This window comes from Micropterus dolomieu, linkage group LG10 (genome assembly GCF_021292245.1).
Source record: "Micropterus dolomieu isolate WLL.071019.BEF.003 ecotype Adirondacks linkage group LG10, ASM2129224v1, whole genome shotgun sequence".
NCBI classification, from domain to species: domain Eukaryota; kingdom Metazoa; phylum Chordata; class Actinopteri; order Centrarchiformes; family Centrarchidae; genus Micropterus; species Micropterus dolomieu.
Genome location: NC_060159.1, coordinates 16,154,068 through 16,173,705, shown reverse-complemented (window position 1 = coordinate 16,173,705; position 19,638 = coordinate 16,154,068). Strand labels below are relative to the sequence as shown.

The 19,638-nt window shown below is 39.4% G+C and overlaps 1 protein-coding gene across 6 annotated transcripts in view; it reads left to right on the top strand.

Annotated features, from left to right (window-relative positions):
- The window catches only part of utrn (utrophin), a 192,022-nt gene that overhangs the window by 169,001 nt on the left and 3,383 nt on the right, over positions 1–19,638 (top strand). For all 6 annotated transcript variants that reach the window (XM_046061226.1, XM_046061229.1, XM_046061228.1 and 3 more), the window contains 5 exons: positions 2,154–2,219; positions 11,795–11,956; positions 15,309–15,546; positions 18,584–18,659; positions 18,932–19,015. In XM_046061226.1, the coding sequence (XP_045917182.1) occupies positions 2,154–2,219; positions 11,795–11,956; positions 15,309–15,546; positions 18,584–18,659; positions 18,932–19,015 (626 nt within the window). The remainder of the gene's footprint in view (positions 1–2,153; positions 2,220–11,794; positions 11,957–15,308; positions 15,547–18,583; positions 18,660–18,931; positions 19,016–19,638) is intronic.

The window sequence follows — 19,638 nt, the reverse complement described above, 5'->3', positions numbered from 1 at the left end:
GCAGGCACCACGATCACCAGCCAATCAAGATTGGCGTAATGAGATAAATGCTTCTGAGGAATACGCGGGGAGGCACATCCCATAGTGAGACATCGAAATAAATGCTATAACAGTCTTTCTTTGGTTGGATACAATACATTCAGACATGATGTTGACGCTCAGCCAAATAAAATCTTACTTTATACCATGATTTTAAGAGATAAATGGAAATCAGTTGTTGTGCAGAAAACATAGTACATATGTAATGCAATATTTTAAGGAAGTATTTAAATAATTGTTGAACTGTTGTAAAATCGTAGTCAGTACAGTAAGGCTTCCGGGAAATCATATAAATCCAAAAAGTATTGATTGCCTTTGATTAGTTGCTCTGTGTTTCTGGAAGAGGAGACGTTTCTTGAGGAAAACAGCGTTTTGATATTCATTCTCATTAAATTCTCAAATTGACATTTTTAGGTCAGAGTCGAACAAAGCACGTTCTGCCAATATCTTTCAAATATTCCTGTTACTTATTTTGGGAATATGAACGTGCTCTATTGAGCTGGGACATCAAAAAGACAGGAAGAAGGAAATGGCATGTTGCCTTCATTTATGTTCTGAAAGTGTCATTTTGAAAGTTGTTTCACAATACAATTATAGACAAATGAGAGAAGCAAAACTGTTATTCTCCAGTTTCCCATCAGACAGCACCAGAGCAGCTGATAACCACAATCAACAAGACCTGGATGTCATGGCCAGGAATCTGTATAACTTAATACTCCACAAAAAATCAGTGTAACAGTGTAAATATTGAATCATTAATGTCAGCCTGAACTAAATATAATATATACATAATGGAAAACACTACGTCTCTAGATATTTTATAAACCTTGAGTGCAGTGAAAATATGCTATTGTGGCATAAGAAGTTTATTTTTTGGTGTCAGTGAAGGTACAAACAACAACAGTCATAAACACTTTTGAACATTGTTTGTCTGCTTTTTACTTTGAGATTCGCATACATTAAATCTCAAATGACTGTCAAAGTGTGCTCGGTGAGTGAGCATGCAGCCACCCACATCTTTGGCTGGCGACATTATGGATCTGCTGCTGAGATCAGAGTACAGACCAGCCCTGTAGCTGTTTTCAGCCACCCACTTCAAATGATCCTGCTGCGTACATCAACACACCCATGCACACAGCGTGTGAGCTGCAGTTGATCGTTACCAACATCATCAAAGTATTGTTCTGCTGAACTGAGATTGAAAACCTGTCATGTCTGATTTTAAGATGAGTCTGAATATTAAGAGCCGACACTTGCACAAATCCCATCTTGCCCCTTGAATAAATCTCTAATCAGTGCAAAGCTTATCTTCTCTAAAGTGGACATGGGTTACGTGTGTCAAAATAGACTCCAGTGTATCTTTCCTCATAAAGCGTAAAATCATGAAGGGTCTTCTGATGCAGCACTGCTCTGCCGTCCATCGGTCACACACCATTAACCTTCGCTCAGTCTTTCTGGCTGCATTGTTTTATCAGCAGTGGCACAGGCATGAGCCTTGTGAATTACAATTTTAAATGAAATACAGAGGCTGACATTGTAGATTATAGTGTAGCTTATAGATTTGCATGGACAAATGCACACAATGATGAGGTTTCACCGGTGGAATTATAACTTTAAATATCTCCCTGCATGCGTATTTTGTCATAGTTCAGTTCCATCATTCATGTTCATAATCTGCTGGATGACCCCCCCTGCCTCACTGTCAGGTGGGAAATTAGCACCAGCAACCAACCAATGATGGTAAAATATGAAAGTGTCTGGTAGACATTTTAATGTGCTGGTGAATTTGAGCATTTATCTGTCAGTGGCTGGTAGATGTTCACATTTTAACAAGTTAATTTCCCACCCTGCTCTCTGTTACAGAGTTCAGTAAATACAGGATATGATCTGGGGAAACAGCCTCATTAGCATGACTGCAAATATGGTTGTGCACAGATACACCAGACCATACTGTAGTCTGTGCATGCAATCCGGTTGGAGACTTCACTACGTTCTTTGACATCTAATTGGTGTGCTACTGTGAGATCCACATCAGTTTTCTGCATTTTGATGAGATGATGATTGTGTTTAAATGCTTCATAAGTTTCAGTCACTGATGAGGGTTTCTTTCTCAGGTTGGCCCAGATGGAGCGCTCCAACGGCTCTCTGCCCACAGACAGCAGCTCAGCCACAGGAAGCATGTAAGTCACCATTAGTCATTTCCAATATTTTATTTTACACGTTTCTACATTTTCCTTCTAGCATGACTACGTGTTTCCAACATCAAGTTACTGTACATATTTATACAAACATCTCTAATGCATTCCAGCCAGCAACAACAAACTTTGGTCCAAAAGCCAAATAAAATGTTGTTCCGTGTTAGCTGATATCTTCCCGACATTTTTCGGTGCAATGTTTACCTGTCAGGTAGCTCAAATTTCTGCCTTTCCTGTGTTCACTGTATCAAAACTAGCCAAAGAAATAACAAATAACAAGGTGGCTTTCCACATTCTTGAGAAGAGATCAAGAGAGAGTGTGGGAGAATTGAGAATGGTTCCAAGAGTGCAGAAGTGTGGAGTGAGGGGGAGCAGGAGGGGGAATGGGATATGGTTGAAAAAAGCGAAAAGGACAGGAGAAATGTAATAGATTAGACTGCCAACAATGAGAAGTGAGGGTGATTGGTTGCGGGATCTCTGATAATGACCAGTTATCTTTGATCAGAGGAGATGAGAACATGGCAAACTTGAAAAAGAAGAAATCACAAAAGGGGGGGCTAATGAGGAGCACCAGCGCTGACGTTTCTGAGTGTGTGTGTGTGTGTGTGTGTGTGTGTGTGTGTGTGTGTCTCCGTGTGTGATGGCATGTGTGTGTGGCCATTTGAGTTGAAGGACGTATTTGTCCCTTTTCCCAGCTGAGATCCTAATCAGGGGAATGAGCTCTTGAGGTTCAAACGCCCTCTGAGCTCATGGACACACTAGCACGAATACACACGTAGTGGACGCCTTGTCACTGTGGTCTTGTCTTTGGAGGGAAATGACTTTTCGTTCCATTCGCCTGATAAGACACTTGTAGATCTCAAACTTTTTCATGGATCATAGATCATCATCCTAGATTTGGAAATGAGCAATGTGTGAAATTAATTTGTGCATGAGAATGTAACAGATACTCTACAGAGAGGGTGCAGAGGATTTTTTTTCTCTCAATAACAATTTCAAGTAGAACAAAGCCAAAAATCTACTTTCTTACACAAGTGTGTTTTTCAGAAATGTTGAAAAGTGTGCACCTGGGGAGCAAAGGGATTCCCTGCATGGCAGACAGGAAAGGAAAAACAAGTTTACAGTACAGAGTATTATAGAACAACAATGAAAAGGCACATGGATGATGGTTGAAACCTTTGAGAATCTTAAGATGAAGATAAAGTGAAGCATCAAGCTTTATTCGGTTGTAGGTTGCATCCCCTGCTGATGTGCATGCTGTATGCATCGTGTGGACAACTGCTCCCACACTTCACCTCCATCTGACCTTGCCACGTAGAATAGCGGTTTTAGGAACAGAAGGTGTTCAATTGAAGAGTCCCAAAAGCTCACTGCTTTTCAACTGATCAATAGAAAGCCAGAAGAATAGAAAGACAAAAACTGTTGGTGAGCGGGAGAAGATGGAAACAGAGGTGGATTTATTTTCCTCTCAGAGCTTTCGTGATGCGGGACAAATACATTATGCCTCCTCCTCACTCTTTTGTGCTTTATACTTGGGCTTATTTAAGAGACGAAGCCATTATCTATGCTAGCTCTGAAACAAAACTGACGCTCTTACACAGAAGTGTGTAGAGTGCTGATGATGTGAGGAAGATGATGGTTTGATGAAGGCTAATGGGTTTAATAGCAGAGGGGAAAAACATCCATCAGGGCACATTTAGAGCATAATCATAGCTCTTCTGCTTTCACTCACTTTTACATCAGTGTCATTTCTGTAAGATTTGCATTCGGCTTTGCTGAAAAACAACAGCAAAGCTGTTGTATGTAACTGTAATAATAAAAAGTGCACAATCCTCCTAGAAAAAGGAAATTTAAATGCCAGTCAAAAACAATGCTAGAAGTAGTGCATTTATCCAGTATATCTTTGACAAGAATGTCTTTGTACTGAGCACAATATAGCACCTGTGTGCGCAGTGCATACTTAAAATTTCTAGAAAAAAATCAACATTTTTTGATCTGATGTACAATTTTTGTAATGCAAAGCTAAATGTGGTTATTACTCTAAATAAAATGAATAACCAAGCATGCAAGCTAGTGCAGTCTGAACAGTCTCACTAATTAGGAAGAAAAAATATGTCCAATTTGTCTGCTGTTGTAGATTATTATTTTTTATTATTTATTTCTGGAGGATAATGACCTTATTTGAATGTATTCCCCCACATATCGGCTCATTTTGACTAAGTGCTAAACAATGTTGAGATCTCTTTGATGAAAATTGGTGCTTGGGAAAATTCATTACAGCCAACCTAACCATAACCCTAAAAATACATTTAGAATACAATAATACAATGTTAATGTACATGCAAGGTGTTCTATTTAAAAAATTTTTTGCAAGTCTACTATGTCATATGTGATAACCTTCACTTGAATGCTACTGTGCTATTCACATTAGTTGTGAATGAAATATGGGGTGGTTTTAAAAGGCCAGAATCATAAAGCCCTACTTTTAAAGCGGAAAGTAACTTTGAATCCCTGCATGAAAATAGCAGCATTGTGCTTTATAGATACCAATGAAGTAAAACAGCCCACTCAGCCATATCTCTTCTCAAAGGAAGAAGCTGTACATTGTGTTGTCAGACTTCTCAGCTACGAATTAACTCTCCCTCCTCTTCCTTTTTAAATGCCTTTGGTGTGGAGTGGTTGATCGTCTTTCCTTGCTTTTTTTGTAAGATTTATTATTTTTTCCGCCAACAACGGATTTCCCACAAGCCTCTTTGTCTATCACACTACTCCATCTGGTTGTTTGTGTGGACACACACACACAAACAGAAATTATCCCCACGCTTGACACGATAGTAGAAGGTGCCTTCTTGCCAGTGTTTGAGTTTATTAAAACATGCATAGTGTAACATGGATGACTGCGTTTGCCAATTACATGCATGTTTGGCTTTTGGCTTGTATTTTCTGATCGTTCAAAGCCTGCAAACACTGATTTGGACTCGCTGCCAGCTGTGCAGTGATATCAATAATTAGTGTGTGTATGTGTACGTGTGAGAGAGCTGTAGCGTGCATGTGGCGTCACTGCTTGTGTAATTATTGTCCTGCATTGCTTTTATCTAAAAGGGAATCCTTACTTAGGAAGTCGGAATTGCATATTTTGTCGACCTCCAGCCCAAAGCACTATGTTGTCATCGATGCCTCAGTGCGTCCCAGAGGAGCAAGACTCCCCGCTTCCCTTTTTTCGCCGGGCTTTTTTGTTTTGTTATCTCTGGCTTTCCAGTCTCTCCCCCAGTGCTGTCCCTTTTTCTTGTCTTTTGATATTTTGTCCTTTATTCCTGTCCCTCTCTCTTTCATTTCTCAAGCCCTTTTCTTTTTAAATCTCCTTTCATCATGCCCCGTCCTCCCCTGTTTCTCTTCTCCTCCTTTCATCATTTGTAGTTGTAGTCTAATCATGTTTTACCTTTGGGCCCATGCAACCTTCAGATTGAACACTAAGCACAGAGGTAAACATTGGACTACTTTTTTTTTTAAGCCCTGCACCATAAACTATGCATCCAGTAAATGAAGTCGCTGGACTTTACTTTGATCAATTCCCAAATTGGGCTGAACAATTAATAGTTTTCAAATCGAAATTGTGATTTGAAAGAATGCGATTAGCTAATTGTGAAGACTGCGATTAAAATGTAGGTTAATTATACCGCGCATCTGACCCGTTCTCAACAGTCATGCAGTTCCATATTATTCCGTTGTCGTCCTTGTGTGACAGACTTGCTAACCAATCACATGCACCATGCTTCTCCTGTTACGGTCCTACTCACCAATCAGTTGGCACAGGGTGTGTACATTTTCCAACAACAAACAAAACTAGAGGAAAACGTGGGATAATGGAGTCAGGTGAACAGACACAGGTGGCGGCTATGTAGCTATTTTGTCTGCCGTCAACTCACCCTGAAGTGTTTCACCAGTGGAGCGTTTAGCTGCCCTACGTTGTTGACGTGCTGTTAATTTGTCATTCTCTGTGCTTAAACTACCACTTCAACTACAGCTCTCTGTGAGCCGGTTTTGTGCCGCTCTGTGCAGGCCCCATTTCCCACATGGAGCATTTCAGAATAAGAGCGTTTTGACTGCCTGATTTTGCTGACTTGTTCAGATTTTGTTAATTTGTTCAGTTGTAATTTTTTGTGCTTCTACTATGGTTAAGTAGGCTACATAGTTCAATAGTTGTTGTTTTTTTTTTGTCTGTTTTAACTGTGTTTATTGATACAGTCTATGGTTTATTGTTGATATACTATCGGGAGTGTGCGTAGGGTGTTTTTATTTTGAAAATTGACCAGATTCAGCTGTTCTGTGCTGACACAGGTTCTGTCAAAAATAGACTGGCAGTGAATATTGAACTGTAACTTAACTTAAAAAACAACAACAAATCAAATCGTAATCGCAATATCTGGCAGTAAAATCACAATTAGATTTTTTTTCCCAAATTTGGAAGTCCCACAGAAAGTGAGGTTCTACATCTCACCTGATGGGAAGAATGAAAGACTTGTTGCCACTGTCCCTCTTTCATCCTCTCCATTCTCTGTCTCTCGTATTCCTGATTTCCTTGTTTCTCTTTCTCCTGTTTCCTTCCGTCTTTATCACTCAGTGTTTCTTTCATTCTAGGCAGCTGATAGCTTTGTGATATGTTAGCTAGGCATCAGGCCCAGAGACTACTGTTGTTGGGTAGAGACTGTAAAAGTCCCTTCAGTCATGTCCTCTCCCACTCTCTCACCAAGCACGCCACTCACAATGCATTGCAGCTAATAGCCTTGGCATTCATTGCCATTATTCCCATTTAATTCCTCTCCCACACTGGTGCTCTCTTCCTCTATCATCTCTTTCTTCTCCGTGTTCCTTCCTCTTCAAGCAGCACCACACTGCCTGAGCATCCAGTCCCTTTCACTGCGCTTCCTCTTTCTCACAATATTCCAGAGTAGGTGGTTTTTGAGCCATCTCTACCCCCTGTAGTCCCCATTTTCACATGTAATGATCCCCTTCCTGCTTTCCTCCAGGCTCCCCCTGCCAGAAATAATGTCCCACTGCAGCTTCCTGGTGCCAGGGACCTAGCTAATTGGTCACTCAGTTTGTGCTGGACCCCTGTCCTCCTAACCCCAGCAGACAACACTACCACCAATTTTCAAGTTTGCCTACAGGAACTAAGCCTTCCTTTATCATCCATATCTCCCTTGTCACAGCATACCCATATTTCAAAGAGAAATGTGTATGTTTTGGTATATTGTAGGGATGAAACGGTATGAACATTTCATATCACGATTATAATGACCAAATTTATCACGGTTATCAGTATTATCACAGTATTGTAAAAATACTGATACACACACTGAAACCATTTCAACAAGTTTTATATTGAAAACTACAAATACAATTGCCATTTTGTTTGCATAAAAAATCAAACATCAAATACCTTTTGTAAACATATGAAAATCATCTAAGTGTGCATTATCAAGATTTTATACTTATATAGGTAATACAATGATCCTGTGCACAATTAAATGAAAACAAATAAGTCTTTAGAAGACAATGATAGTAACTGCAATGAGCCCAAAAACTGACATAAATACAGAGGAGTCTGTAGCGTTTCTAGATATGCTGGTTGGTTGACTAAACAGCGTAACGTGTTATCATGTGCAGTGGACGAATAGACTCTGCCGACGCACACAGCAACAGAACAACGTGTAGCGTTTCTACAAGAGCAGCAACACTGAGAGCTTCAGTTTACACGCTGTTAGCAAATCAGAGAGACAAACTAAAGCTAAAAGTTAACTCACCCTGCGTTTACTATAAGGTCATTTTCTTCAATCAAGTTTCCCTCAGCGACTAAAATACGACTGAAAAACCTCCGCAGCGCTGTCTTCCGCCATGTTGTCATTGACCCAAACAAACCCACGACAGTGTGAAATTCAACATCACGTCTCTGCCAGCTTTCTCTGTGTAATTTATTAGTGTGACGCCCTGTGGGGTCATGAGTGAGTGTGGCCTCTCTCTCTCTCTCTCTCTTTCTCTCTCTCTCCTGGGCTAATTGCCCTGTAGAGTATTTGGGACTGTTTTCTCATTCGGCAAAGGTAGCTGCTGTCAAGACCAGGTCAGACCTCCCTGCGGCCGGCTCCCTGGTTTTCCATTTAGTTTGGTTTTCTTTGGTTGGACTGTTGCGTTGTGATATTTGTCTTGTTTGCATGCTACAACACCTTCACACATACACCCATGCAACCATCATCCTGCACAGACACTACTGAAACCACAGACTACATACCTCATACTTTAATGTTAGTTTGAAATACTTCTTAATTTGGTTAATTTTGGTTTAAATAAACATATTTGGTTAAACTTTTACCATGGTGTGTCTCCCTTTTGTTGTGGCCTTTTGAGCCAGGTCATAACAAACTCAAACTGATGAATCACTACGCATCTGTGTGCATGCATATGACGAAAGACTAGAAAAGTTTCTGTCAAATCAAAAAGCAAAGACTGCATAAAGAACACTTGGAAGGAGCTGTATAAAAGAAAAAAAGGCAAGGAAGACCTACTGGGGATGGGAGATAAAAAAGCATTTCTTTAATTGAAAGTGCAGAAAGGTTCAAAACACATTAAGGTCCCTGTTTATCAAGTTTAATTAATGCCTCTTTTATCATTGGTGCCTTGCTTTTTAGCTAAATATATGAAAAGGTTGAACTAAACCAAAAGCACTAAACTTGTGCTTCAAATCACACAAGGAGCTTAGGCTGGTTAATGATGAAAACCCTTTTCTCTTCCGCACACATGGAAGGCTACTAGTTTGGCAGATTGCTCCTTATATATGAAAAGAGATGAAAGCCTCATTCTGTGTTGCTTTCATTAGCTGTCTACTCGACCCAGTACTTGGTCATGAATTAGTATAAGTCATGTCATCCCTGAGAAAGAAAAAGCTTCCTTTTTGTAACCTTACTTTTTATCCTTGTGGTAATAATGGCACTGGAAATGGAATATTTTACTAATTAGTCATTGATTGTCTCCTGTGGTGAAATGCAAGAGTGTCTTCTGTAAAACCTGAGATGTGTCAGTTTGCCAGTTTGCTCTCTAGAACGTATTTGATTAACTTACTCATTATCGCCAAGGATTATGCACTCTGTCGTGGTCTGGCCCTGATAAGAGTGTGTGTGAACCAAGTCTCTGTTTATTTTAAAAGGTGCCAAGAGTGTGGCTTAAAGTACTGCACAGTTTTCAGTTCATAGATGTCCGTACAGTATTCTGTCCCCTGAAGCAGATGACTTCACAACACACAAATAAGGAACAGCTCCAAAAACACCACAGAGTGCCTATTATTGATTGTGATTTTTGGTTGTTGCTATTGGGAATGTAAAGGAAGTTGTGCCTACCGAAACAATATTACCTGCCTTTTCATTTGTCTAATGGCTTTTTAGTAAGATTGAAATATAGTATCTATGAATTAAAGGATATTTCCATTTTCTTACAACTTGGATCTTGTTTTTGTTGTTTTGGGAATTGTACCACAGTGCTCAGTGAGAAAATTAAGGTATACAGTAAAAATTATTAGCCTAACTATTTGTTGTAAATGTCCCCCATAGCTTACAGATTGACTTTGTCCGTTGTTACCATAGTTGTGCGCACACACAGTTTTCCTGTGCACGGATTGATTATAAATTACATTTCTGGTTCACTCATTTTTCACTTTTACTTTCAATTGAAGTTGTTTTGATAATCTGGCCAAATTGTCGGTTTTGTTTACAGTCTGGCCAATTGCCTGCACACCTGTGTTTCTTTGCCCGTTAAATCCAGATCTCAGCAATTACCAGAGCAAGAAAAATGTTGTCATAACCGATAGAAGCAATGACCAAAGCTACAAAAATAAGACCCACATTGTAATAAAACTAAACTTTCTGTCTATAGTATATGTCATTATAAGTAGTGGAATACCATTTGTCTATAATATTTTTGTTGATATGTTCCAGATATTCTTTTATTTAAGAGGGAATTCTTATATAACGGCCGGATATTAACGTCACAGAATGACTGATGATTTTGACAGGCTGAATACATCTTAAAAAAAGCCAAGATAATGTCAGTAGTGGTTGGAAAGCCACACGTGGATCCACCATGCCTCTAAACATTCCCAGCCAAACTCAATTTGAAGCTATCAAACTGCTTCTGGAAATGACAGTCACTTTGGCAATGGAAAGGACTTTCATAGAACAGTCTGCCATCTTTATTTTTTTTTATGTGCACGTGTGGTTGTCAGGTTTTAGTCTTTAAGGCTCAGGTTGTGTTTGAGAAGGAAGGTGACAGCTGGGCTTTGGAAAGACCTGCCACCACCTTTCAGATCACTGAGATAGCACATGAAGAGACAGACATGTACACACACACAGACACACAACAGCAGACACCAGCAGCCATTTCTCCTTCCCTCCCTCCATATCTTCCTATCTGTCTGCCAGGCTCCTTCTCTTCTCTGCTCCCTCCATCTCCTCACAGCCCTCCCTTATCCCAGTTATCAGATAGTAGAGACTGACGCATCTGTGTTCCAACAGGGATTGTGGACCGACAATAGCTGAAGGATCTTATATATCATGGCAGCTACCACAATCTTTGTTTAGATTAGGTGCTTGGAAGCTGCAGTTTTTATTTGTATTTACAGTAAGCTGGCTTTATTTAACACAAGGCATTTGTTACCACCTTAGGCTATTTGATGTCCTCTGACAATCATTCTTGAAAGAAGTAATGTAACACTGAAGTGACATTGGTTAAGCAAGTCAAAATGAATGTGACTAGAATTTGAATTTTTGCTAACGCTAAAGCTGGAAAGACATCAAGATAGATATCAAGTGAAAGCTAGCAGGGAAGATTGCCACGACTAGAAATATGTTGACAACATTGTGGTAATTTACTTTTTTTCCTACATAACTAAACAAGGCAGAAGCTTAACACATAGCTAAACTCCTGCTAAAGGTAACTAGCTAAGCTGAGCAACAGCAACTGCCATCTCAGTGTCTAACTCTACCTTTAAATCACAGGTTTAAATGTATTCAGTTAAAGATTAAATGTTATTAGTTGTAGACAGACAGACTAGCAAAACACAGACATTCCATCCCTGTAATGATGAACTATAAATAATCCGTAATACATTTCTTTTCTTCAGGAAAAAAAACAAGTAGTTTGTAGTGATGTGTTATTATGTTTCTGTGATTATGTAGGTTCTTAATCTGCCTAAACGGGTATAAAATGAAGGCATTACAAACATTAATTCAACTTTAAACAATTCTTCTCAATTTTGCTGCTTCTATAGTTACTGCTTTATGCCTTTGTAAAGCATCACGGTGTTATATGGTAATTTCCAAGCATCCATTGGAAGTTATTTTCAAACATTATGATTTGCAACAAGTAGTTACCATAATTCTTTTAGACTGCACAACATTTTTTCAGTTACACATCATTCAAGTGCTCCTCCCTCCCTAAGGTGAACTGAACTGACTAAAAGGGACAAGATGTTTGGGATCCTCACTCATCACGTGACTTTGCAATCACTTCCACAGGGACGACGAGCATGCCCTGATCCTGCAGTACTGTCAGACACTGGGAGGGGAGGGCTCCCCCTGCAGTCAGCCCCAGAGTCCTGCCCAGATCCTACAGGCCGTAGAAAGGGAGGAACGAGGCGAGCTGGAGCGGATCATAGCTCGCCTGGAGGAGGAGCAGAGGTAAGGCATTAGAGATGTCCGTAAAGAAACATGAGAGAATTCAGTGTGGAATGAAGCTGGTTAAAGCCCAAAACATAGGTCAGATCTGGGTCACATATGAGTAAAAAAAATTGGATTTGGGTCACTTTGGCCTACACTCTGAACGTAGCCTAAGTTTTATTTGAGTACATGTGCTCTTTTTCACACTCGAGTGCACAATGCATAAACACACACTTCCCGTACCCCCCAGTCTCACATGCCAAGTCCTTCCCTGGTTTGATTATTAAATGGAGATGGCTTAGACACAGAGTCACTGTACGATCTATTGTTGTAGAGGTGCTTTTGCGCAACCAGTAGCTCGATTCGAGTTATTTAACACTGATTACACACATACACAGGCGCTTCAGGAGAGCGAGGAGGAGAGAGAGAGAGAGCTTTACTGCCAGACTCATGAATGCCAACTTAAGTAAAGCACGGCAGCTTATGGTTCTGTACTCAGAGAGAGAGAGAGAGAGGCGAGAGATTTGGTGGGGGGTCCTTTATGTTTGTCTATCCACTTCAAATAGGATTTCACTGGGAAAGCAGAAAGCAGAGGTAAACATGACTGTGGAATTTTTGTGTGGCGTCCCACTGTGAAGGTTCAGGAAGGAGCTTTTGAATGCTCTGTTTGAGAGTCTTTCACCGATGATAATAATATTCATATTTGTTTGTTTGTAATAGATATTTAACCGTAGGAAGTATCACATGAAAGAGAAGCCCCCTCACTCTATGCATAGCTACAAGTCATACTACTTAAATAAAAGTATGTAAAATATTAAAAACATTAAAAGAGGACCCTTAAATACTATAATTAAAAATCATAAAGAATCATATACAGGCATACTGTGACTATTCACAAATACATATGAATACTGTATTCAGTACATAGTGAAAGGGGACAGAGCGTTTGCTGTCAGGGCCCCGAGGTTCTGGAACAGCCTGCCCGAGGAAGGTCAGGTCAGCTGAGTCAGTGAACTCTTTTAATTCCCTTCTTAAAACATATTTTTATAGGAGAGCCTTTCCCGATCTTATTTGACTTTATTTTATCCCTTTTATTTTATTCTATTTTACTAATTTTATATTTATCTTAAACATGTATTTTCTTTTCTTTATGTTGTATTGTTTTTGTATTATTGTTTTTTGGGTTTTATTGTCTTTACACTGGTTAAAGCACTTTGTAACTTGTTTTTGAAAAGTACATACATGTTCATACTGACCCTTAAATACAAGTAAAAATACATACATAAAAACATGTATATACTAAAGATGTACATTTATACAGATACAACGTTGGTACTGAAGGAAAGCAATCTTTGTACTGAGTTCTTTAAATGTGGAGAATAACTTTTACATTGACCTTGAGATGGATGACATTAAAAAATTAAATAAAAATAGAAAAATTACAGGAAAACCCACCAGGAATTATTGTAGTAAGATTCAATCTACTTCAATGCTACTTGGCAGAGATTCCCCAAGTCTCTGTAACTCTACTGGAAGGATGAACACCATTCTTCCAAAAGATACCTCTTCATTTGGTGTTTTGGTAGTGATGATGGTAGTGGAGCACACTGTGGCCCAAAGGTGTTCAGTTAGATTGAGAGTTGGTGACTGTGAAGGCGATACCATATAATTCACATTTTTCATGTTTACCAAACCATCCAGTGACTCCTAGTGCCCTGTATGGAAACATCTGCACTCCCTTAATTTGTCAACTGCCGCTACATATAGACACAGGAATATACATATGCACATACATGTACAATTGTTCATAAAAAATAAACAAAATGACTAAGGAGCTACAACAGTAATGCCAATGTAGTTTTTCATTGGGTTGATTAAGTTCTTATTGTCCGCTGTGTGGGTGAGGTCAAGGAGAATTAAAAATGAGTACAGGCCTGGATTGGCAGGGAGCAATAAGTCATTGGTGACCTCGACCAGAGCAGTATCTGCTGTGTAGAGAGTGAAAACCAGTTGTTCATAAAAGAAATGAATTGAGTGGAGACAATTTCTTCTAAAATCTTAGAGCTGCAGCTTAGAAATAGAGATAAAGAACAGAGCGATCCAGAGAGGGCTTCTTTAAGAGGGGGTAAACAGTGGCATGTTTATAATTGGACTAACTGTCTGAAATATTGTTTTTGAAAACCAAGCGGTCGGTGGATTATTGTGAGAAGTAACAGTGCGTTCCAGGTTTGACAGAGATTTTACTGAGATGACTTAATATTGAAGGTGGGCAGGAGATAGCATCAAGCTCCCTGAATTCTGTGTTAATGTGCTACTGAATCTCCACTATTTTGTTCCAAAAGTAATGAAGAAATTCTTCACATCTCTCTGGGGGTGGATTTAACAGGCTGGCTGAGCTAGGGACTAATCACAGAGTTCATGGTTTTAAAGAGGATTCTGGGATTATGACCCTGTTAAGTGATCATTGTGTGAAAAATAGGAGTTCCTTGCTTCTTTGATTGCACACTGATAAGATGACATCAAATATTTGATTGAAGCAAGGGAAGACGCTGTGTTTATCCTTCTCCTATTTCCACTCTGTCTTAAAAAAAAAAAAAATCCCTTTATCTAGAGAGAATATTTAGAAATTTTATATCTGACATGAGCTAAACCATTGTGAGATATTAAATAAAAAATACTATATTGGATAAAAAATATTTTGAGGCAGTGATAGCTTGACTTCAGGAGAAGTGGGAAGTGAATTTAGGCAGCAGGAACGAATCATTGTGGAAGGTTTGGGGTCAGGAGAGAGGAATGTGAACCCGGAAGAGCACTACCTTATGACAAGTTTTCTGGGCTCTGTAGATTAAAATACGAACACAAAGACAAATTTTTCTACTCACACTGACCATACTCCCCATCTGTACATTCTGTGCTTTTGCTGCTCTATTTGTTTACTTTTTATAAAATAAATGCTATATATATATTTATTGTATGTTTAATACTTACTGCGTAGCTGTCACAAGCCACGTCACAAGTTTTTCTCTGTTCTGGATGATGCAGTGTTATTCGGTATTGTTTTGACTTCAACTCTGACTTTGAAAGGTGGAGAAACAGCCAAGCGACACTGGAGAACAACTAGCTTGTTAGCCTCACCTTGACTTTCTTAAATAGTAAATCATTGTTATAATTTTATATATAACTTTTTTACATTTTAATTACATTTAGCTAATAACACTTCCCTATTTTTTACTTAAGGACAAATTTTAAATACAGGACTTTTACTTGTAATGGAGTATTTTTGCATTGTGGTATTGCTACTTTTATTACTGATCTGAATACTTCTTCAATCACTGGGTGTAACAGTTACATGTTTCTAACCCTTCTTACCCAGGACCCTTCAGAGGGAGTATGAGCAGCTAAAGGAGCAGCACGGCCAGCGAGGGGCCCCTGCCGGAAGCCCCTGGGAGTCGGAGGGTACTTTTGCTCATCCTGATGAGGCCGATCTTCTAGCTGAGGCCAAGCTGCTACGACAACACAAGGGCCGGCTGGAGGCCCGTATGCACATCTTGGAGGAACACAACAAACAGCTGGAGTCTCAACTCCATCGCCTCCGACAGCTTCTGCACCAGGTGATATAACACAACAATTTCGTCTGGCTTGTGTTATACAAAGAAGCCACAAGTTATGGCTGAGAGGAGACAGAGATATATATTCTTAGACTCATATGTTACAAAAAGTCATTCATTCCTCTGGGTTGTTCCTTGTTGTTGTGGACTGTTAGAAATAGATTCAAACTGCCACTGTGAAGAGGCCATTTGCAGAAAGAATGGCTGTAGTTTTGGTGCTTAGCAGGCGGAAAACAACATAGATATTGCAAGTTGTCTCCAAATGGAAAAGAACTTCAAACCTGAAGTAGCTTAATCACAGTTACAAGAAATAAAGTTCGAAGCATTTGTGAGCTTTAAAATGAGAGCCGGTATGCAAGCTTTGAAAGTAACATGAGACAACTAACTTTCTTTTTTAGTAATACAGCAAATATATGCAACAAATAATGGGTTGACTGTTACTGCTTAATGGCAACTGATATGACCTGTCTTTGTAGCAGAGTCTGCAGTGGTGATTTAGTTTGGATTTTTGTGATGTTCTTCAAAAATAAATGAAATAAATAAATCCTTTCCCGAAAAAAACCCCAACAATGTTTTCAGTCTTCACAAGTGCCTGTTGGGCACAGCACATACATAATTGTGAATTGAAGTTTGTTTCTTCCCTAAGTTGTCTTTTCTTTTAGTTCATTAGGCTTGTTGTTGGGGAGCAGCAGGGTAGTAATCACAGTTAACAGACTCATTCACACACACCAGCTGACAGGGCTGTTTCTGTGCAACTCATAAAATAAAATAAAAACTCATTTAAAAAGTGCAACGCTGATACAGAATGCTTTCAGTGAATTAAAAGATTCTTTCAAAGTCATCCAACATAAATATAAATATTGACATTTTAATCCGTCTGTATGTAAACATGCTAACCCATTCCGTTTTTATCCTTACTTTCTTGTGCCTTTGAATAATAAAACCTGCTCATCAACCGTCAGATTAGATCCTAATCACATCATTACCATTCCATCCAGGAGTCCAGCACTCGTCTCCAGTCCCTCTATCAATAACGTCCAGATTTGTTTATGCCTGGCCTAATTGCTCGCTGAGGTTGGATTGTTTGTGCCAAGTGAGAAATGCACAAACCCTCAAGCCAAACAAACCGCAATCCTGACAAATCAGACTGAGCAAACACGGGGGCAGGTATTGGCTCTCTGGAAGCTGTGGAGCTGGATGCACAGTAATAACTCACAACAAATATGGCCTGGGGAAGGCGGCTGACGTGACTCGGCAGATTTTTAATGGATAAAGATGAACATTTTGACAGAAAGAAGTTTTTTGTGTACCCATCCTTCACTATATTGGAGATTTCCTTCAATTTACAACAGCAGTTTTATCGTTGTTAGCATACTGATTTGAATATACACATTTGCAGCTTAATATTTTGGACAGTGGAAGTATTAATACCAAATTTAAAAATACTCCTTTATAAGTAAAAGTTTAGAATTTTGAGTCTTGAAAAGTACTAAGTAGGCAGCAGAATGGCCTGTGTCAATGTTATATTAGCATACAATAGTATATTATTGGACTATTATTAGTGATATCTCAACATTTAAGCAGCATTGAAGTGTTGTAACTGGTGGATGTTAAACAAATTGCAAATTGACCTACTTCATATTCTGTTACATAGTTTAAATTATAAAAATACACGTTTTCTATACATTCTTAAAAGTAACTAGTAGCCGTACAGTAGCTGTCGAAATACATTCGATACAGAGAAAAAGAACTGCAAATTAACATAAAGTAGAAATATTTAAGTTACGTGCAAGTGTTTCAAAATGGTCTTGTACTGTCTGTACTGCACCGTTGTCATCACCCCCTGTGATTTTATTCACAAAGAGAAGTGATTCTGATGCAGATTCTGAAAGACAAAAAATGCAAACGTGATGGCACTCACAACTACCTGCATAAACATCCCCCCACGCTAAATAAGAACTTCTGTTTTCTGACATTTAAGCCCCCCAGGAGTCCTGACAATATGTCAACATGTCTTTCCATCAACCGCAGCATTACTGCCAAGCTGCAGAATAATAAACCCAGCCAGCTTGATGGCACGCATTAAATTCACACTCCTGAAGGCTGACCAAAGCCCTCACCTTAGCTATTCTAGGACGAGCCTCAAGACACTGCCTGTGCTCCAGAGACGTATCCAACATGTTAGCCTTTGCTCGTGCCGACCCCGGGGGGCGCGAGGAGTTGAAGAAGAAGGAGAAGAAGAAAAGGGGTGATGAGGCAGGGGAGGGAGGCAACATTGATTTGGTTTCTTGCAGTTGAAAAGCTTAAGGGAATTTGGGATTCTGCATTGTCTCCAGACATCAAGTGTTTGCTTCTATGCAGCAGAGCATGCTTTCACCAGTTGATCAGCTGTCCAGGATTTAAGTTACACAATCCAAATCTCTATTTGATCAATTAAGATACAGTCTTGTTATGTTTTTTTGGAGCAACTGGGATTTTTCATTATGTTCTCTTTTTGTTGGTTTGAGAAATTGATTGTTTCATCAGACTGTTCTTTCACATCGGCCTCAAGTGAGGTGGGCGTAAAAATGAGTATTAGAGCAGAAACCTGGGGATAGAAAGGCAAGACAACTACACGCCTTGTGCCTCAGTGAAGAAACTTTCACATTGTTGCTTTAAATGTGTGCTGCGTGGTCGTCATGATTTTAAATTTTAAGCGTACATGTTGGAGGTCCAGGAATTTCTACTGGTGCACTCAATAATATAGCTCTGTACACGAGAATTAGCTAGAAACATTTAATTACGCATATGTCCTTTGAGGTCTTTGCATGTGATTGATACTGTAGCATATTAAACTCGAGACATGTTTCATGAAAAATGTTTTATGAGAAAATTGAGCACAAGGCAAAAGCCACATTGTGCCGCCCTCTGGTATTCCCTTGTCTCTGCCTGCCGCTGTGAAGCACGGCTAATTTTGAAGTTGTCAAGCGGAATAATTATGTTATAGTAATGCTGTTTTCTTTTTTTGCTTACTCCTCTGTGTGTCTCTCTCTGTCTTTAGCCCGAGGTGGACTCGAGAGTAAATGGAGTGTCCTCTCCCACTGTGCAAGATCGAGGACTGCTCACTGAAAACTCAGGTGAGACGCTCAAGCTTAAAAATACTCTAACTGCCATTGATGCTGGTATATGGAGATCTGAATTCAATCACTATGGCAGATGCTACAGTTTAAAGTAACATTATGCAGCATTTAGCAGGAGCACGAGTTATATCATTGTCCACAACACAGAAAAGGATGTCACGCTGTTTATCTGCAGATAAAAACTTGTTGCTCATGCTGGTATGGTAACATATTGAAATGCGGCTATGGTAATTGAAATTCAATCTGTGTGTGTGTGTGTGTGTGTTCAGATGAGCTGCTGGACTCCCACAACAGTAGCTCTGACCTGGCAGATGTAATGGAGCAGATTAACAACTCCTTCCCTGCATGCAGTCGTAAGTTTCCTTCTCCTCCTCCTCCTCCTCCTCTCTCCCACTGTGTCTCCCCAGTCTCTGAAGGCAGATTTGTGTTTCGCCACAAGGACGCTGGTCAGCAGAAAAATAGTGCATGTCACTGTGTTTAACTGAAGCCTATCAGATGTGTGAATTAGGCAAGTTTGGGCCTATCTTTTACAGCAATATGGAGAATAGTTTAGTTTCACCAGAATGTAATTCAATAGACTTTGTTGCACATGATATGGGATGCAACACGGCAAATGCCCAACACATATCACAAATCTGTTCAAAAGTACTTTTCACGTTAAAAGAAAACACATTTTCTTCAAGATCCATGTTCCTCTGATCATTTTACAGGGCATGCACCTATTACTATTTTTGTTTTGGATTTTTGTTTATCCATGCTGTTTTTGCATCTATGACATCTTCTACGAAGTTGACTCTGTATGAAGGGCTGTATGAAGTAGCAACAATTAATTAAATTAATTGTGATGATTTCCTGATGCAATCAACATCTATAATTTTAGCTTACCGTCCACCTTCTAATTGTCTCCTTTACTTCCTGTAGTTGCTTTTGTTGATCTGTCTTCTCCTTTCTCTTTCACCACCTCATATACTCCTGT